Consider the following 14,803-nt stretch of genomic DNA (forward strand, 5'->3'; position numbering starts at 1 on the left):
CCCCTCCCCATCCCAGTTCCAGTCAAGCAGCAGGTAGCTGGAGTAGACAGCTGGAGAGTTGCCTTCGACGGCTTCCCATCGAGACTAGAACTCTAGTCCAAACCCTTAACCTACGGAGTACTGATTACTTGAATCACCTATTCAGGCAACCCAGCTCCCAACCTCTAACTACTTACGATCTAGCTTGAGCTCAGCTACCTATCCTCGCCCAGGCCGAGTTCGACCATCATGATCTAACCTCTTGAAGATGTGAAGTTGGTTTTGGCCCCCAGTTGCATAGGATTCCCACATGTTTTCAGCCGCGGAGAGTTCTCGGACACTTTCTGGCGAACCACGACCAAGTATACCAACGGCCATGATGAGTATGAGACCACTTCTGTCTTTCGGGGTAGTCCTTGTATTCAGGGAGGAATATAAAAGTGTCTGGAATATCTCTGTAGACTCTCATGAATCCAGAGCTCTTCTTTCTCTAGGTATTAACCTACAATCAAGTCTCCGCAGCCTCTCTATTTACACTTAGCCCTATACTCTCATACTTCTACCACCACCCAACCCTCCGTCCAAAATGGCCACCAAAGACCCAACCTCCAACCTCGCCGAACGCCTAACCTCCAACTTCAAAAACCCCGACTTCGTCCGGCGCTACAAACTTGCCGAACAACTAACCTCTCTCTTCGCCAGTCCCCTGATCACCGAATCAGGCCTGACTACTTGCTCCCCAGCCGAACGTCTTACAATCCTCGATAATGCATGCGGCACGGGCGCCGTGGGCAGTGTCATCCAGAAGATTTTAACCGAACAGGGGCGGAAAGAGTGGAAATTGGTCTGCGGCGACTTCTCAGAGGCCATGGTTGATTGTGCCAAAGAACGCGCAGAGGAGCAGAAATGGGTTAATAGTGAAGTGAGGATTTTGGATGCTATGGATATGAAACTTGAAAGTGGTGCTTTTTCGCATGTTTTGACAGGGTTTTGTGAGTTATCCTACGCTTAATATAAATGGGGTGGTTGTTTACCATGTGTGGGGGTGTTTGCTGATTTGGATGGCTTGGATAGGCTTTCCGATGTTGCCTGATAATGATGCTGCGTTTAAGGGTGAGGAATGGTTATAGCTTGTCTTGGCTTTTGAACTGATGCTAATATTCTCTAATAGAATGTCTCCGGATCCTCAAACCAGGCGGTACATATGCCTCGACGAACTGGAAGACAAGTATGTTCCATCCCAGCCATTATCTCCTTTCTTCCCAAAAAAGAACATCTAATTATACGTATCTATTTAGCCCCCCAAATAGCCCTAATCCTCTCCTCCCTGGCCTCGCTCAAAGACTCTCTCCCGCTCCCCGAAAGCACCTCATTCCAAAAAGCCATAAACAAAGGCTGGGACGACGAGCGCACCATAATTTCCACACTCGAAAGCCACGGGTTCGTCGATGTAAAGGTCACGCCCGTAACTGATTGCGCCTCCATCTCGATTGCCGACTTCGTCGAGATGAATCGCAGTTTTGTACCGGGGATGTTTGGGAGGTTCTGGAGTAGTGAGCAGATGGAGGAATGGATCCCGAAGATCCCCGGGGTTATGCGGGCTTATTTGGAAAGGGAGTTTGGGGTTGATGGGTGGGTTAAGCTTGAGCCTGTTGTTATGGTTGTTTCTGCTAGGAAGCCGGAGTAGGGAATGGGACGGGAGGTTGGCTTGGGTACCGAAGAGGGGGATAGGGATGGTTTTTCGTGTTGTCTGAGTTTTTACTGTGATTTGAAGAGCTTGATAGGAATATGGTACATCTTGGTTTTTATCGTTGGATGGCGTTGGGCTTATAGACCTTGTACGTGAGTTATATTGCTACCACAAGTAATTTGCGAGAGAGACAGCAGAGTAAGGGCCCAAATGGGGGGCCTTGACCCTGGTAAATGTACCATGTTTGTGAGTTACCTCCTTATCTAAGATGCTTGGCTCGTTATTCTTCAGATATTGTTTTATGAGCCGTAGTAAGAAGTATAATGTAGTTCACATAAGGTGGCCGTTATTAGGGCTTTTAGACCTTGGTCACTTGACATTATATGTAATTCATTTCTGATATACTCTGCTCATTATCCTTGAAAATCACTTTGTCAGTATGGATCGGAGATCTTAATTCCCAAGCTTTGGTGGACTCACATCAGCGTATGCACCCAACCGCGTAGAAAGCTGCGCTTCCATCAACTCAGCCGCATCCTCATGCTCCATTATTGCATTCACATCGTCATAATCATCCTCAGAAAGATTCCAGTATTGTTTTCCAACTCCGCGCATGTTCGTCAGGATACATTGCTGGAAGTGCCAGCGGAGACAGTCATCGCTTATCCAGTGGTTAGGGTTGGCGTCATCTTGCCTGGTAGTCGAGGAACTCAAGACACGACCGCAACGCGGTAGTCATCTTATTGCATAGAAAAACTGTGTAAGTGACTTATCCTCCGTAATTCCGTACTTCAGGACCAACCATCCGTCCATGTCCCGAGCTTGCCTGGGCATACTTACATCAGGATCAACACCCACATCAAAACAATCCCACAACTCATGAATAGACCGAGTCAGCATAATCCCATTTGGCGCAATATTTTACCTGGGACTCGTGTCTGTTACCCAACCTTGACCTTGCAAACCCTCTTTCACCCACTCGTCCCTCAGCGCAAGCGGGTATATATGCGCCACAACGAGTCCTATCATCGGCATATCATCTGGACCCTGGTCACCTGTAATAGCACATCTATCATCACGAGAGAAGACACTATCCCTGAAATGCCGCTGGTTGAGCTGCATGTGTGAGGTTGGGGGTTGGTGAGTGGGGACTCGGCGGGTGACGGGGTCTTGTCGCGCGCAGAAGGACTGGAATTGTGCGTTTGTGATGTGAGGCGGGTCGTTGAGAAATGCTCCTAGTAAGGATAACCTTACATTGCATCTTGCGATCAGAGTCAAGGTAGCTTTAACTCCTATATAGTCGCTATTGCCGGCAAATAAGTGTACGTTTCGAGGACGAAAGGTGCTGGGGATCTCCCAGACTTGGGCATTTTGACGCTCAGGTTTTTCCTGAGAATTGACCATGACCGAAGGTGCCGTGATTCAGAATTCCATACTGAACTCATGTCATTGAAGGCTTGAAGGTCGTTACGGATGACTGAATCAGTGGCGTTGTCCGAAAGTTAGTTCTTGTTCTGCCTGAAGAGCATAGAGCTGTCTCTAAATCTGTAAACTCTCAGCTTTGACATCAATGCAGTAAATGAATTCCAATCTTAGAGCTGTACCTCAACGGATGATCTTGAAGGCGCATCCCGTCGAGCACTCAAATAGGGCTAGCAGTAACAGCTAGCCGGGGCGGAGCAAATTGCATGTCCGAAGGAAGCGCGACTAGCAAGGATCAGTGGCCAACAACGATCGAGAATTTTCAGCTAAGAGAAGCTTAACCAGCTAATTAAGTCGAGCGTCACAGAAAAAAGCCCAGATGAGGTAATCCCGAGGATGCCTCTGCGCGCAACAAAGCCCGAGATCCTTCCCGACAATGCCACTGCCATTTCACCACTTCGCGCTTTCTTTGACTTGAGGAATCAAATATGTCCTTACCTCGGGAGCTCAATGCTCCTGTCACGGGCCCTGATTCTTTGCACCCAGCTCCAGCTGCATCTCGCAAGCGCCTTGAACGATCGTGCCTCCTCTGCCACCGCCGATAAAAACGCTGCGACAAACAATCACCCTGTTCAACATGCACCCGCATGGGCCTCATATGCTGCTATCCTGGTCCAGATAAAGCTCCTCGACGGCCTCATAAGACGACCATATCCGATGTGTTGGAGCGGGTTGCACGATTGGAGAGAACAGTTAGGGCATTATCCCGTGACTCTGCGCTTGATGATTCCCACCACGATCTATCAATGCCAGTGACGCATCCATATACATCGCCTGGTAGCTATACGATTACGAAGGCTCTCCGGGAAATCATGAATCCGGAAGTGGAATTCTGGTTAGGGGCAAGCATTCGAGCCACTATTTCGACGAGATCTTGCTCTCTCGCGTGCTGGATGAGGTAGGTACCCTTCCCTGCGTTCATGTCTTCAGACAACCTGCTCAATACCTATCCATAGGAACTGGAGATGCAGCACATGCTAGCCAATGGAGCGCCTATAAGAGGCAACTTCCCGGATTTGCTTGAGATGAGCCGTGTACTTTTCACCTCCCCGGCTGCCGAAGGTCGACTGTCCCGTCCGACGAAATGGCAAGCAACGCAGTTATGGCAGACATTCGTGAACAATGTGGACCCTTTTACCAAGATTCTGCATATACCGACAGCTCAGGTTTTAGTCTTCGGGGCGACCAACGACCCGAGTGAGACTACTAAAGATACAAACTCCCTGTTGTTTGCCATCTTCTACGCAGCTACGACTAGTCTTGAAGCCTGGAAGGTTTCAAGCTTTGCTTTGAGCAGCCGCTCGGCCGAGTCAACATCCTGGACAATTCAAGTCTATTGTCTCTTCAAGCACTTGCTATTTACCTGGTTGCTTCCCTTCTTTTTCTGCTCTCTCTTTATGGTTGTCAAAACTGACCGGGTTCAGCTTTCTGCTCGCGCAAACAAGGCAGGCAGGTCACTTTGGGTCATGAATGGTTTGGCCATTCGACTAGCCCAGACTATCGGCCTGCATCGGGATGGGAAACAATTGAACCTTTCACCATTCGACTCGGAAATGCGGCGACGACTTTGGTGGCACCTCTGGGCCAAGGATAGTCGCGCATCAGAAGATCATGGGATTACTGTCTTCAACACCTACGATTTCTCCAGAGAGATTGACTTTCCGCTTAACGTCAATGACAACGAGCTTGACCCCGGGATGAGTGAACTATCGTCCTCGAAATCGAGATGGTCTGAGATGACATACCCTCTCATCGCTATAAAGGCAAACTATGCGCTCCAGAGATTGCACTTTTTGACAAACCCGTCGTCCAACAAGAGACCTGATACCAATGAACAAACCCGCAAAGAAACCATCCGGCGCTTGACAACTCACGTCGAAGAATACAATCAAAACTGCAACCCTAACATACCCATCCAACGCGCAACCATGCTTTTCACACGCATCATTCTTCGTAAGCTTGACTTTGTAAGTCATCAGCAGTTGATGACCAAGTCTAGCTCCAGCTCAAGTAAACTCGAGGACCGCAAGTCCCTCGCTACAGAAGAACACTTCATCAGCGCCTGCGAGATCCTAGAGTTGCACCACCAGATCAGATCAGATGACCTCCTTCGCGAATTCCACTGGGCGTTCGAGGCCTATCCGCAGTACCACCTCCTCTTATATACTCTATGGCATCTAGGCGTCAAAACAATTGGTCCAAACGTCGATCGTGCCTGGCGGGCAGTGGACGCAAGCTTCGGTTACAACAGCGACTCGACGGACCCAGGAAGAAGAGGGATATAATTACTGTGACTGGACCGAAACTGGCTATTTTGCCAATGATGAGGACGAAGGCGATGCGTATCCGGCAATCTACCAACAGCGATTACAATGGCTTGCCCACAGGTGAAGAAAAACCGGGCGTTCTTCAACCCGCTATGAATCACCCTGCTTGCAGTGGTGCCTTTGACCTAGCTGGACACGGAGGAATGTCGTCTGATGTCATGAACTGGGCAGCCCAAGACTCGGTTCTTCCTGATTGGAATACGCTGATTGAGGTTGATATGCACCCTCAGGCATTTAGACTCGAAGAATAGCACTGCTTAACCCATGATACTGTTGTTATTATGATAAAAACACCCGGTCTTCAAGTTGATATACTTGCGGCTGTGCCGCACCTCAACTTGCACACCGCAGGATAGTCTGGCGATTATCATTGAGAAGAGAATGTTCTATCAAGATACAAGAGAAGAAAGAAAAGAAAAGAAAAGAAAAGAGAGATCCCCCACAAGAACCAACCAACCACTTTTCAACCAATCCCAATCCCACCTCAAAAAACCGTCCTCAGCCCCATGCCCGCCAACTTCACCCTAGCAGCCAACACAAACGTCGTCCCCGCAAATCAAAGCACACCCGAGAAAACCTTCACCCTAGTCCATCCATCTGATCCGTCCAGCCATAAGCCCCGTCGTCAACCCGCCCACCGACGCAAGAAGAAACACCAGCGCCGTACGCATGCCTATCTCCTGCATCGGCGAGATCTGCACGATCAGCGCGGCTATAAGGAAGATGTATGCGTTGCTGAAGAATCCGAAGAGCACGGTGAAGGATGTTATTGCGCTGCTTGTTGAGGCGGGGATCCAGAGGGATAGGAGTAGGATGGACGTTATGTAGCAGACGAGAATGAAGGTGTTGTACCGGCCTATTTTGTCGGCTGTTAGGCCTGAGAGGAAGCGGCCTAGTAGACTGTGAGAGTAAGTATTAGGTTAGTATATATTGGATGATATTCTGACTTATGGTACATCTATCTTACCTTCCGCCATTAAGTATCGGAACCAAATACCTCGCCAGGTTCGGATCCATGCCATCACTAATTGCCTGCACCACGAGGTACGTAACCAGAACAAAGAAACCTATCGTGAAGAGGAAGATCCCAATCGTAACAGCCATAAAAGCAAACTCCGTTAGAGGCTGAAGGATCTGGTCTCTCGTGCTTGTCGTCGGGCCGAGGTTTTATTGCGTGTCTTCACCGTGCCCGTTGCGGTGAATAGTAAGAAGAGTATCAGGAATGCTGAGATGCGTATAGCCTATGCGTAGTTGAGAGACTGATTCAAGTGCTCGATCAATATGGGGAAGATTATCCCGCCGTATGCCATTCCGCGGTTTTTGTTGAACCAGGTCGGGATGCAAGTTAAGGCTAGTGGGGTAGGCATGGTGTTAGCAGAGACAGACGCCGGATGTGGTGGCTCCATCAGGGCAAGGGCTGTTGCATACCAGCTTGAAAAATAGCAGCAACACCGATTGTACTGCAGATGCCCTGCGAGAGCAAGATTTTGGTAATACTTGACGGTCACTCACCATAGCCATCATGAAGAATATCTGCAGGGACGGTATCCATGATATATCGCCCTCTGAGTAGTCAATGAGGAGCTGTGCTGAGTAGAAGCTTTGGAAGGTACCGATGCCTTGTGTGAAGAGGTATGTAAGCTATTGATCGGCCCAAGAGCAGCTTGGGGTATACCCCAGTATAACCATGCCAAGCTGATATTTGATTATAACATACTGTTAATCCGGCCAAAGCTGCAAAACGAAGCGCACCAGTTGCCAAGCATAACCAGGCTTCTAGTCCGCCGTCGGGAGCATCCTGTTGCCAGCTTGTCTGGCCTGACGGTGCAGATCCGGCTTTCTCTGTATCTGCATCTGTATCAGGTGAATGAGGCCGCTTGCCAGACGGGGAGTCTGCTTGGGATGCGGCTTGGGTTCTTTCTTCCACGTCAGCACTCATGGTTCCTTTTTCGTTCAATATGACATAGCAGTGAATGGCAATGACAAATGACGAATCTGAACAAATGGATACAGGAAGAACACACAACAGTACGCTCACTCTGGGTGGTTGATTCTCAAAGCCATGTTTCTTTCCCCTTGTTCCATGTAAAAGTATTGCTGACCATCAATACCGTACAGTATAGGCACATTTCCAAGACCACAAGCGTGAGGTAGTATTCGCTCAAAAGACGCCCATCTCACCGTCCTACAGACTTCAAGTCAAATGCTACGTCGGTGGTTGAACCCCGGCGGTACGGCGCTACGCATGGGGCAGGGTGTAGGGAGGTAGGTAGGTAGGTAGGTAGGTAGGGCTACTCTCTCGGCGCGGCGCAAATTGCGGCCCCGACGCCATTGCCTCCCCCGGCTTTAAAGATCATTGAGGGAGCTCCAACCGGATCCCCTCGCTCGAGTAACTGTCAAGGATGTGTGTAGTAACCTATTGGCCCCCGCACCGGAATCTATGAAGCTGAATTCCTGTCTTACAGTCGCGCTTACCCCGGAGTTTCTCCCTGCCCGCGACGGAAGGAAGTATGAATTGTCCTAAGTTGTACTATATAGAATGAGAAACATGCCCAGCACGGTGGTAGCCTGTCGAGAGGAATAAGTCAAGTCCATAATATATAGGGTCTCACTCAAGCCAAAATATCTCCAACGTTCACCAAACCATACAAATGTCTATCCCTACTTCCTGCACCGCGCTGGTCATCGGCGGTGGCCCAGCAGGGTCCTTAGCAGCATCTGTTTTGGCGCGTGAGGGTGTGGACGTTGTCTTACTGGAAGCTGATATCTTTCCACGGTTCGTCTTGTGTTCTCTTGTCGTGAATTCTCCTGATATCGTCCAGATACCACATTGGCGAGAGCATGCTAGCGTCCATCCGGCATTTTTTTCGTTTCATTGACCTCAAGAAGACATTCGACGAGTACGGGTTTGAGAAAAAGGTACCCACCGTCTTTCTGGAAATACGATTTTCTACCCAATATGATCTAGCTGTACGAATGGACTGAGCGCGGGGTGGTTTTCAAACTCAATAACAAACGCGCAGCGTGTAAGTCTTGTCTCTATCTTCCTAATTGCGTGACCATCATATGGTTTATCTAATTAACCCATATGCACAATCAGTTACCGACTTTGTCGCCGCTAATGAACCAAACGGGTACGCTTGGAACGTCGTACGCGCTGAATCCGACGAGTTGATATTCCGACATGCTGCGAAATGCGGCGCCCAGGTCTTTGACGGCGTCAAAGTCACTGCCATAGAGTTTGCGTCGATTGACAGCACCTCGTCTGTTCCTGTTGATGGCTCAGCAACGCTCGCCAACTCAGAGAAACGCCCCGTTTCCACAAAATAAGAACGTAAATCGGACGGCTGTTCTGGAACTATTAACTTTGAGTACCTCGTTGATGCGAGTGGGCGGGCAGGCCTGGTGTCTACCAAGTACTTCAAAAACCGGAAATTAACCAGGGCTTGAAGAATATTGCGAATTGGGGCTATTGGCATGGTGCTGGAATGTACGCTCCTGGGACTGAACAGGAGAATCAGCCGTTTTTCGAAGCTTTGGCAGGTATGTGTATTTTCCGGCGTCGGACAGAAGCTCACGAAAGCTGCTGACTGCTTTCTCTATCTACTACTAGATGCAAGTGGCTGGTGCTGGGCTATCCCTCTGCACAATGGAACCATGTCCGTCGGCATAGTCATGCGCCAGGATCTCTTCGTCGCCAAGAAAAAGGCCCTAACTCACCTGTCTGGACCGGAAGTGTATCGCGAATGCCTCAACCTAGCCCCGCAGGTCCATGCACTGCTGGCTAATGCAGAGCTTGTATCGGAGGTAAAGTCAGCCTCAGACTGGTCGTACAGTGCCGACTCCTACGCGAGTCCGTACCTCCGTCTTGCCGGCGACGCGGGCTGCTTTATTGATCCGTACTTCTCGTCGGGGGTCCATCTTGCTCTGGCTAGTGGGTTGTCGGCGGCAATGACTATTCAGGCGTCGCGGCGGGGTGACTTGGATGAGACTGAAGCGGCGAAATGGCATTCTGCGAAGGTTACAGAGGGATATACAAGGTTCTTGCTGGTTGTTATGACGGCCCTCAAACAGATCCAGAATCAGACTGAGCCCGTATTGAGTGATTTTGATGAGGATGGGTTTGATACTGCGTTTAAGTTCTTTAGGCCGAGTGAGTTTGTTCTCTCCTCTTCTTTTTTGCTTCTTCCCGCGCTCGTGCTATTAACCTGTTGTGGTGTTCATACCCGACTGACCATCACAGTAATCCAAGGCACAGTCGATGCCGACGTCGACAACAGACTCACTCAATCAGAAGTATCAAAAACAGTCGGCTTCTGCCTCAACGCATTCAAGCAATCTAACAAAGAGCAGCGTCAGGCAGTCCTGGACAAGGTGAAAAGCAGCGCGAACGGCGAAAAGGCTGATCTCGCAAACCTCTCCGAGGACGAGCTCCAGATTTTACATACCATCAGGGCCCGGCAGATGTTGAGCGCCGAAGACTGCTTGACGTTGAAGAACTTTGGTAGGGGTGTTGTTGATGGGATCGTTCCACGTTTGAAGCAGGGAGGTCTAACCTTGCTTAAGGTGGAGGAGTCTGAGGCAAGCCAGGACCTTGAATTTACTGACCTCTTTGAGTTCACAAAGCATTCAACAATTGTGGCTGTAGGCTTGGCAAGACAGCTTTAGTCGAGCGAAATATGAAGATCAGTTTTACACTTCTCGTTTGGAGACATATGGAACAGGATAGCCGGTACCACAGATCGCATATGTCCGCTATATATATTGAAGAAAAGTAGGGCAAGCGTCAGCCGGGACGGCACCTACTCAACCAACACCACCCACACTTTCGACTTGAGTTGGGGAAGGTACAGTATGCTATATGCCGTATGAACTTTATACAACTATGTACGGATGGTTTTTTCAGATACGAAAGGAAGTTAGAGAAGCAGCAGACTGGCGAAGTGTTCTATACAAGCTAGTCTCCACTTTCTGAATAGATCGACGGATCAAATAATACGGAGTAGAAAGGCTACACGTGATCGCACGTGATACCCCTCAGCCGGGGTCTTATCTCAGCAACGCTAGGCGATAAGCGGCAAAGAATAAACACATGACACCGCCCGCCAAAACATCGCCCGCAAAACAACCCAGCGACTCTCCGGCTCTCGTCGCATGCACCCGATTCTCAAGTTGACGGGCCTCGTCTGCTTCCGGCACCATGAGAATCACAGAAATCATTATTGACGTGAGTATACTCTTCAGAGAGACTTAGACTTTGGATTCCGGAGTGTGCTAACCAGATCGCAGGGCTTCAAATCGTACGCTGTGCGTACGGTGATTTCGGGATGGTACGAATCGCAGCCCATGCGCAGAATACTCCGCGATTGCGAAGGGTCGCGATATGCATATGCTAATAAATGTTTTGATAAATAGGGATGAGTCGTTCAACTCCATCACTGGCCTTAACGGCAGTGGTAAATCCAACATTCTCGATGCTATTTGTTTCGTCCTCGGTATCACGAACATGAGCACGGTGCGAGCGCAAAACCTCCAAGATCTCATCTACAAGCGTGGCCAAGCCGGTGTGACCAAGGCGAGCGTCACAATTGTTTTCGACAACAGAGATACCGCGAAATCGCCGATCGGATTCGAAGAGTACACGACCATCTCTGTTACCCGACAAATTGTTCTCGGAGGCACGAGTAAATACCTGATCAACGGCCACCGCGCCCAGCAACAGACCGTACAGAACTTGTTTCAGAGTGTGCAACTGAACATCAACAACCCGAATTTCTTGATTATGCAGGGTCGAATTACGAAGGTTTTGAATATGAAGGCGGTTGAAATTCTGTCGATGATTGAAGAAGCGGCTGGAACACGCATGTTTGAGGACCGAAGAGAAAAGGCCGCCAAGACGATGGCCAAGAAGGATTTAAAGTTACGCGAAATCGAAGGCTTGCTGAAGGAGGAAATCGAGCCCAAGCTCGAAAAGCTGAGAGCCGAGAAGCGAGCGTTCCTTGATTTTCAACAGACACAGAACGATCTCGAGCGCTTGACCCGACTCGTCGTCGCGCACGACTATCTACGAAGCGGCGACCGACTGCGTGCTTCCGGCGAGGATTGCGAGAACAAGAAGCGCAAAGTACAGGCGTTGGAGGATAATGCGAGCAAACTCAAGAGCGAAATCGCACATATGGAGGATGATGTAAAGCGCGTCAAGGCAGCTCGTGACAAGGAGCTGCGCAAGGGAGGAAAATTCCAAGCGCTAGAGGACGAGGTCAAGGCTCATTCGCATGAGCTTGTCCGTTTGACAACAGTCTTCGACTTGAAAAACGCCAGCATTGACGAGGAGAAAGAGAAGGCCAAAGAGGTCCAAACATCTGTAAAGGACCTTGAAAAGGCCCTCAAGGATAAGAAGAAGATTTACGACAAGTTGCAGGCAGAATACGACGCTGCTAAGGCGGAGCTCGATGCTCAGACAGCGGAAGTTGAGCAAAAGGAAGAATTGCTCCAGACATTGCAAACCGGTGTTGCTTCGAAAGAAGGCCAGGAGAGTGGATACCAGGGTCAGCTGCAAGACGCACGAAATCGCGCAAACAACGCCGCCACAGAGCAAGAACAGGCCAAGCTCAAGATTGCGCACTTGGAGAAGCGGATAAAGGAGGAGGAACCTAGAGCAAAGAAAGCCAAGGAACAAAACTCAGGACTTTTGAAGGACCTCGAAGGTCTCAAGTCTCAGGCCAAGAAGCTGGAAGCTGAGCTTTCAAAGCTTGGTTTCGAGCCCGGGCGCGAGGAGCAGCTGTATCAAGAGCAGAGTGGGCTTCAAAGAGAGATCCGCGAGCTCCGCCAGAGAGCTGATGGCCTTCAACGAAAGGTCGCCAACATCGAATTCAACTACTCTGATCCTTACCCCAACTTTGACCGCTCTAAAGTCAAGGGACTGGTGGCCCAGTTGTTCACGGTGGACAAGGAGAAGCTCCAAGCTGCTACAGCTCTTGAGATCTGTGCTGGTGGCCGCTTGTACAATGTTGTTGTTGACTCATCAGACACAGGTACACACCTCTTGCAAAAAGGAAAGCTCCGCAAGCGCGTGACCATCATCCCTCTCAACAAGATTTCTTCCTTCCGTGCCTCTGCCGAGAAGATTGGGGCTGCCCAGCAACTCGCACCAGGGAAAGTCGACCTGGCTTTGTCCCTCATTGGGTATGACGATGAGGTCACCGCGGCCATGAACTATGTCTTTGGTAATACTTTGATTTCAAATGACGCCGACACAGCGAAGAAGGTGACATTCGATCCCGCTGTTCGGATCAAGAGCGTCACTCTTGATGGTGATGTTTACGATCCATCCGGAACCCTTTCCGGTGGTAGTGCGCCCAACTCCAGCGGCATGCTTGTCACACTGCAAAAGCTGAACGAGATTTCGAGGGAAATCAGAAGCAAGGAACGAATCCTCGCAACGTTGGAGGAGACAATGAAGAAGGAAAAGAAGAAGCTCGACGCTGTTCGCTCCGTGAAGCAGGAGCTGGATCTGAAGAACCACGAGATCAAGCTCACCGAGGAGCAGATTGGCGGCAACTCATCTTCATCGGTATGCACATTTCCCTTGCCGTTTTGATAGGACAACTCTAATGAAACCAGATCATTCAAGCTGTGGAAGAAATGAAAGCGAACATTGAACAGCTGAAGAAAGACATTTCTGACGCCAAAACACGTCAGAGCGAAGCATCCAAGGATATCAAACGGATCGAGAAGGATATGAGCGAGTTCAACGACAACAAGGACAGCAAGCTTGAAGAGCTTCAGACCACTTTGGACGCCCTGAAGAAGAGTCTCTCTAAGAACTCCAGCTCGGTCAAGAACTTGCACAAGGAGCTTCAGGCCTCACGCCTCGAGTCTGAGCAGGTCGGAAGTGATCTATCCGCGGCGGAAGAGCAACATGTCGAGAGCGAGAACACGCTGAAGGCTCAGCTTGAGGAGATCGACTCGCTCAAGCGAGAGCAAACCCGTATCAAGGTTTGTCTACTTTTCATCTGGGTTCATTTCAAGACTAACCGTGTTAGGACGCACATGATATTGCGCAAGCCCACCTCGAGGACGAGCGGGCGAAGTTGACAGGCTTTGACGATGAACTCCGAGATCTGGAAAAGACGATGCAGTCGAAGAACTCTCAGATTACTGAAGAAGGTTTGGAGATGCAAAAACTCGGACATCAATTGGAGAAACTGCAGAAAGAGCAGAACGCTGCCGAGCAGGCAGTAGCCCACCTCGAAGAAGAGCACGAGTGGATCGCGGACGAGAAGGACAACTTCGGGCGCCCCAACACGGCGTACGACTTCAAAAACCAAAACATCGCCGAGTGCAGGGCTACGCTACGCAACGTTACTGAGCGATTCCAAGGCATGAAGAAGAAGATCAACCCCAAGGTCATGAACATGATTGACAGCGTCGAGAAGAAGGAGACTGCGCTGAAGAACATGATGAGGACCGTCATCCGCGATAAGAGCAAGATCGAGGAGACAATCATTAACCTTAACGAGTACAAGAAGGAAGCTCTCCACAAGACATGGACCAAGGTCAACGCCGACTTTGGACAGATCTTCTCGGAGCTTCTGCCTGGCAGTTTCGCCAAGCTGGATCCTCCTGAGGGCAAGGAAATCACCGATGGTCTTGAGGTCAAGGTGTCTCTGGGTAAGGTTTGGAAGCAAAGTTTGACGGAATTGAGTGGTGGCCAACGGTCTCTCATTGCCTTGTCTTTGATCATGGCCCTTCTGCAATTCAAGCCAGCCCCGATGTACATTCTCGACGAGGTTGACGCTGCGTTGGATTTGTCGCACACGCAGAACATTGGCCGTTTGATCAAGACAAGGTTCAAGGGTTCGCAATTCATCGTCGTCTCGCTGAAGGACGGCATGTTCCAGAACGCAAACCGGATCTTCCGGACGCGGTTCAGCGAGGGTACCAGTGTTGTACAAGCTCTGACCCCGGCGGACATGAAATAATCATTGTCAATGAATTTTTGCTTTTGCTTGTTTATATCACATCGTTGGGCACATGGGTTCTGTTGCGGTCAGGGCATAGTGGCATCTGGGCAATGCTGGTGTTTCTGGAGGATTGTTTACGGACGCTCTGGATTAGCATGCGATTTATTTACTGATAGATTTTACGATCTTATAACGTCGAGTATAATGATTGGCATCTCTATATGCTTGAAATTGAGGCTGCCGTAAGCTAATAATGCACAACGGCCATACACTCGGGAGGCCTAAGGAACCCGATGTTCCGGCTCCGACCGCCGGCTCGCCGTCATCTTCCTCCACTCTCTATCTCTCTGCCATCCACC

At 49.8% G+C, this 14,803-nt stretch overlaps 5 protein-coding genes across 5 annotated transcripts; 4 read left to right on the plus strand and 1 right to left on the minus strand.

Annotated features, from left to right (window-relative positions):
* Window positions 1–431: 431 nt before the first annotated feature.
* On the plus strand, window positions 432–1,795 carry gtmA (gliotoxin thiomethyltransferase). Its single transcript, XM_073769053.1, has 4 exons — window positions 432–971; window positions 1,054–1,092; window positions 1,151–1,207; window positions 1,278–1,795. Exons 1-4 carry the CDS (start codon window positions 566–568, stop codon window positions 1,664–1,666), a joined length of 891 nt encoding a protein of 296 aa, XP_073627103.1. The 5' UTR covers window positions 432–565; the 3' UTR covers window positions 1,667–1,795.
* A 1,883-nt stretch (window positions 1,796–3,678) lies between these two features.
* BDV14DRAFT_209487 (fungal specific transcription factor domain-containing protein) lies at window positions 3,679–5,742 on the plus strand. The gene is made up of 5 exons (XM_073775655.1): window positions 3,679–3,903; window positions 3,933–4,049; window positions 4,108–4,425; window positions 4,576–5,376; window positions 5,424–5,742. Exons 1-5 carry the CDS (start codon window positions 3,739–3,741, stop codon window positions 5,727–5,729), a joined length of 1,707 nt encoding a protein of 568 aa, XP_073627104.1. The 5' UTR covers window positions 3,679–3,738; the 3' UTR covers window positions 5,730–5,742.
* Window positions 5,743–5,884: 142 nt separating this feature from the next.
* BDV14DRAFT_209489 (major facilitator superfamily domain-containing protein) lies at window positions 5,885–7,417 on the minus strand (the record flags this gene model as incomplete). Its single annotated transcript, XM_073775656.1, has 5 exons — window positions 5,885–6,378; window positions 6,446–6,625; window positions 6,739–6,829; window positions 6,861–7,097; window positions 7,231–7,417. 5 exons carry the CDS (start codon window positions 7,415–7,417, stop codon window positions 6,063–6,065), a joined length of 1,011 nt encoding a protein of 336 aa, XP_073627105.1. The 3' UTR covers window positions 5,885–6,062.
* Window positions 7,418–8,129: 712 nt separating this feature from the next.
* Window positions 8,130–10,146, plus strand: BDV14DRAFT_201158 (NAD(P)/FAD-dependent oxidoreductase; the record flags this gene model as incomplete). Its single annotated transcript, XM_073773683.1, has 7 exons — window positions 8,130–8,254; window positions 8,301–8,397; window positions 8,447–8,504; window positions 8,579–8,793; window positions 8,868–9,021; window positions 9,092–9,631; window positions 9,722–10,146. 7 exons carry the CDS (start codon window positions 8,130–8,132, stop codon window positions 10,144–10,146), a joined length of 1,614 nt encoding a protein of 537 aa, XP_073627106.1.
* A 464-nt stretch (window positions 10,147–10,610) lies between these two features.
* Window positions 10,611–14,776, plus strand: BDV14DRAFT_175345 (condensin subunit SMC2). Its single transcript, XM_073769054.1, has 5 exons — window positions 10,611–10,705; window positions 10,768–10,808; window positions 10,894–13,051; window positions 13,102–13,476; window positions 13,524–14,776. The coding sequence occupies exons 1-5, from the start codon at window positions 10,679–10,681 to the stop codon at window positions 14,460–14,462; spliced, it is 3,540 nt and encodes a 1,179-aa protein (XP_073627107.1). The 5' UTR covers window positions 10,611–10,678; the 3' UTR covers window positions 14,463–14,776.
* The last annotated feature ends 27 nt before the right edge of the window (window positions 14,777–14,803 follow it).

Source organism: Aspergillus stella-maris (genome assembly GCF_047715825.1).
Source record: "Aspergillus stella-maris strain CBS 113639 unplaced genomic scaffold BDV14scaffold_35, whole genome shotgun sequence".
Lineage (NCBI taxonomy): Eukaryota > Fungi > Ascomycota > Eurotiomycetes > Eurotiales > Aspergillaceae > Aspergillus > Aspergillus stella-maris.